This window comes from Pelodiscus sinensis, chromosome 1 (genome assembly GCF_049634645.1).
Source record: "Pelodiscus sinensis isolate JC-2024 chromosome 1, ASM4963464v1, whole genome shotgun sequence".
Classification (NCBI taxonomy): Eukaryota; Metazoa; Chordata; order Testudines; family Trionychidae; genus Pelodiscus; species Pelodiscus sinensis.
Genome location: NC_134711.1, coordinates 326886337 through 326891433, shown reverse-complemented (window position 1 = coordinate 326891433; position 5097 = coordinate 326886337). Strand labels below are relative to the sequence as shown.

Genomic DNA, 5097 nt, shown 5'->3' with positions numbered 1-5097 from the left:
AATGACAATTCTGAAGCTTCAAGGGGGAAGCTGTTATAAATTTAATCCTAACAAATAGGGAGGAAACGGTTGAAAATTTGAAAGTGGAAGGCAGCTTGAGTGAAAGTGATCATGAACTCATAGGGTGCGTCTAGACTGGCAAGATTTTGCGCAAAAGTGGCTGCTTTTGCGCAAAAACTTGCCAGCTGTCTACACTGGCCGCTTGAATTTGCACAAGAGCACTGACGTTCTAATGCAAGAATTCAGTGCTTCTTGCACAAATACTTTGACGCTCCTGCTCAGGGATAAGCCCTCTTGTGCAAGAATATTTGCACAAGAGGGCCAGTGTAGACAGGCACCTTAATTTTTTGCGCAAGAAAGCCCGGTGGCTAAAATGGCCATCGGAGCTTTCTTGAGCAAAAGCACATCTATACTGGGCACAGATGCTTTTGCACAAAAGCACTTTTTGCGCACAAGCACCAGTGCCAATCTAGATGCTCTTTTGCGGAAATACTTTTAACGGAAAATCTTTTCCATTAAAAGTATTTCCACGAAATCATGCCGGTCTAGACGTAGCCATAGAGTTCACAATTCTAAGGAAGGGTAGATGTGAGAACAGCAAAATAGAGACAATGGATTTCAGGAAGGCGGATTTTGGTAAGCTCAGAAACCTGGTAGGTAAGGTCGCATGGGAATCAAGACTGAGGAGAGTTGGCAGTTTTTCCAAAGGACGTTATTAAGGGCCCAAAGCAAGCTATTCTGCTGCGTCGGAAAGATAGAAAATATGGCAAAAAAATGCCTTGTCTTAACCACGGGATCTTGCATGATTAAAAATAAAAAAGGAGTCTCATAAAAAATGGAAAGTAGGATAAATTACAAAGGATGAATATAGGCAATGACACAGGAATGCAGGGGCAAGATTAGAAAGGCAAAAGCACAAAATGAGCTCAAACTAGCTACGGGAATAAAGGGAAACAAGAAGACTTTTTAGAAATACATTAGAAGCAAGAGGAAGACTAAGGACAGGGTAGGCCCAGTGGTCAGTGAGGAGGGAGATACAGTAAAAAGAAACTTGGAAATGGCAGAGATACTTAATGACTTCTTTGTTTCGGTCTTCACCAAGAAGTCTGAAGGAATGCCTAACATAGTGAATGCTAGTGAAAGGGGATAGATCGAGGGGGGACGTGATAGCAGGTTTCAGGTATCTAAAAGGGTGTCATAAGGAGGAGGGAGAAAACTTGTTCATCTTGGCCTCTGAGGATAGAACGAGAAGCAATGGGCTTAAACTGCAGCAAGGGAGGTTTAGGTTGGACATTAGGAAAAAGTTCCTAACTATCAGCGTAGTCAAACACTGGAATAAATTGCCCAGGGAGGTTGTGGAATCTCCATCTGTGGAGATATTTAAAAGTAGGTTAGATAAATGTCTATCAGGAATGATCTAGACAGTATTTGGTCCTGCCATGAGGACAGGGACTGGACTCGATGACCTCTCGAGGTCCCTTCCAGTCCTAGTATTCTATGATTCTATGAAAAGGCTATAAAAATAACACGTGCCTGGCTCAAGAAATTTGATGCTTGTAGAAACCTTTGTGGGGGAGGTGCAGGAATGCACAGGGGTAGTGGGACATGCAATTGCCAGTGAGGCAAGATCCTGAAACCGAGTGAACTGGGGAATGAGCAGCCTGCCCCATGCACAGTCCAAAGAGGTGTCACGAGCCCCCCTGTGGCATGTGGTATCTCAGGCAGTGATGTATCATGGAGCACATGGCAGCAGAATGTGTCTAACACCAACTCCAACAGACCACCCCTCCCTACATGAGCATGAAGCTTTGCTACCATGTCAGCACCATGGAGGAGCAGCCTGGGGTTGGTTTGTCTGGGTTGCTAACAGGAGCTGCCATACGCTAAAGTTTTGTGTCATTTGAAGGAAATTCCTTGTGCCTCTTTGAGGTCCCCAGGTCCTCTCTCCCTCCTCCTGGGCCTGTGCCTCTCTCCTCCCATGCACAGGCTGAGCTGCCTATGTGGTTCCCTTCATCCCCAGGCAGGCAGGTCAGGCCAAACTCCCCCGTTTACCAGTGCAGGCAGACACTGAGTGTAAACTAATCTGAGGAGATATTTTGGCAAGCTCTGACCGTGGTGTCTGGCACCTGGTTTTGGTGCTAGGGAAGGGATATCACTGTGTGGCAGGGCTAGAAATTGTCTCATGTCCCCTCTTATTCATCCCCTTTATAAGGTAACAATCCCAAGTCTTTTCAACCCCTCTCCACAGCAGCATTCCCCAGATTTTGCTCATTCTCTGACCCCTGCTAGTTCTGCAGTACGCTGAGGGGGAAGGGTGCCCAACAATGCACAGGGGCATCCAGAGGAGGGTGAGGTATTGACTAACCAATTTTGTGGCCTTGAATTTTCTGTAGGATCCCCATTCCCCCACCACTGGCCTGACTCCCCGTGTTTTGTGCAGTTTCTGGCCATATAAGCACCGTGCTTACGCCCACACTCATGCGCCATGATGCCCAAGCCGCTATCTGAGTCCATACAGTTCAATTAGAACCTTGCTGGGTGTGTGAGGAGGTCACGTTTTTCCCTCCAATGGGCACTTGTGTTACAGTGATCGACACTGCGGTTCCTCAGCCCTCAGCCGCCCACTCCCCTGGCTTGCTCAGTTCCCTATATTGTGGTTCAATATACACAGACTTCTACTGACCCTGAGCTAAAGAATCTGGAGATACCTTCAAATGTCACCAGCTCACTGATCAGCCCCTTTTCTAGATGGGAAGTATGGACAAAATCTTAACCGCATCAATTCTTATGAAATGTGTAACCCCCTCACTGGGCGTCTTTCCTTTCATAGGTCTCTGGAGGATTCTGAGCCCAATCCACACATCGGCGACCTCATGGCTAACTTCAACCTAACCTCTTCTAAACCTTCTGCATTGATCCTAATGGGCATCCCTGGCCTGGAAGCAGCCCACATCTGGATTGCCATCCCCTTCTGTGCCTGCTACACGATTGGCCTGTTGGGAAATGTCATGGTTCTCTTTATTGTAGGCAAAGAGCAGAGCCTGCACAAGCCAATGTACCTGTTGATCTGCTTCCTGGCGCTCACCGACATCAGCATGTCCACCTCGGTCATCCCGAAGACACTGTGTATATTGTGGTTCAATCTGAAAGACATTACTGTGGGTGGCTGCCTCACCCAGATGTTTTTCCTTCATATGGTTATTGTGATGCAATCAGCCGTTCTTGTAACAATGGCTTTCGATCGCTACATTGCCATAAGTAACCCTTTGAGATACACTACCATCCTCAGCAATGCACGAGTAGTTAATCTGGGGCTAGTGTGTTTGATAAGAGCTGTTCTCCTGGTTTTACCTCTGCCCCTGCTCCTGAGCAGGCTGCCGTTCTGTGCCAACCGCATCATCCCCCATACGTACTGCGAGCACATAGCTGTGGCAAAGGTGTCATGTGGGGACACCACAGTCAATCGGATGTATGGACTGGTGTCAGCATTTGCAGTCACGGGGTTAGACCTGACGCTTATTGCTCTGTCCTATGGACTGATCATCAGAGCTGTCCTCAGAATCTCCTCCAAGACAGCCCACCAGAAAGCCCTGAACACCTGCACAGCCCACCTTTGTGTCATCCTGGTGTCTTACACTTCCTGCCTCTTCTCCTTCCTGACACAAAGATTTGGCCAGAGCATCCCTTCCCAAGCACATATCACTTTTGCCAACATCTATGTCCTCGTCCCTCCCATTTTCAACCCCATCATCTATGGGGTCAAAACAAAAGAGCTTCGTGCCAAAGTGGGTAAATACATCTGCAGAAGGTGATCGCTTGGGGTCACTGACCCAAAGCGGCAGGACAAGAAGGGGAAAGGAGACCTCTTCATGAAAGACTTGTGCTTTTACCCCTCTTCGCTTCAGCTCAGCGATGTGGAAATTCACAGTCTCAGATGCTCCTCATACCCAATCATAGAATACTAGGACTGGAAGGGACTTCAAGAGGTCATTGAATCCAGTCCCCTTCCCTCATGGCAGGACCAAATACTGTCTAGACCATCCCTGATAGACATTTATCTAATCTACTCTTAAATATCTCCACAGATGGAGATTCCACAACCTCCCTGGTCTTAGCACAGAATGACTCTGTTGTTCAGTTGTCTCTTTCTGATCATCAATATTACTCATCAGCCTCCACCTCCATGCATCTGGCACTTAGCATTTCTTTGACTTCGAGGCCACCAGAAGATACTGTATTTCCTGACGGAAAATGACTTTTTGTGAGTCCACACTGAAGCTGCACTTTCAGAAGAATATTGAAAGAACAGAGGGGCTTTTCCGACATTAGCAAACCTCTTTCTTTGAGGAAGAAGCCTTTTTCTGAAAGAGCTCTTTCGGAAAATTGTATGTGTGGATGAGGAAGAGGGAATTATTTCGGAAGAAGAGGTAAAAGGAAAAAGCACAGGTGCCCTGGCGACCACTCCATCCATAGCAATCACAGCTTACATGTGAAAGAGCAGCTATTTAATGTGGACATGATCTTTTGAAAAAGCAGATCAGTTTTTTTATGCGTTTTTGTGTGTGGACACTTTATTCACAAGAAGTTTTTTGGAAGATATCTTCCAGAAAAGCTTCTTCTGAAAGAAGCCTGTAGTCTAGACGTCGCCTCAGAGAACCAAAGATAAAGAAAGGAACTATGATGCTGGATTTCTCTATAGTATCAGCAGTTGTCCTGGAACAAAATTTGCTAGATTTTTCAAACTAAAATCCTTTAGTAAGCCTGGAGGATAATCCAAAGGTTGGAGGTGGAAAGCTGCTGTGGGCATTGATAACATTCTACTTGAGCTTTTTGGTGAGAGTCGGAGTGCTGTGTGTCACCACCGTCTTTGAATCAAATAACTTTCCACTTTACACAGTCAATTTTTGAGTTACTTTTAACGCTAGCCATGCCCATGGTCACAGATGTCAAAAGTAGATGCTGAGATTTCATGCTGGCGTTGGTGTAACAATTCAAATGTCAATTGCTATCACACATCCAAGTGATTGAATCATGTGCAGTACTCGGTCCTTCCGCTGTGCTCAGCCCTTGAAGACGCAGGTTGTCTGATATTTCCCT

At 46.3% G+C, this 5097-nt stretch overlaps 1 protein-coding gene across 1 annotated transcript; it reads left to right on the top strand.

The window, feature by feature from the left end:
• The first annotated feature begins 2873 nt into the window (after positions 1-2873).
• LOC112546761 (olfactory receptor 52D1-like) lies at positions 2874-3812 on the top strand. The gene has a single exon (XM_025187629.2). The coding sequence runs from the start codon at positions 2874-2876 to the stop codon at positions 3810-3812; it is 939 nt and encodes a 312-aa protein (XP_025043414.2).
• Positions 3813-5097: the final 1285 nt, after the last annotated feature.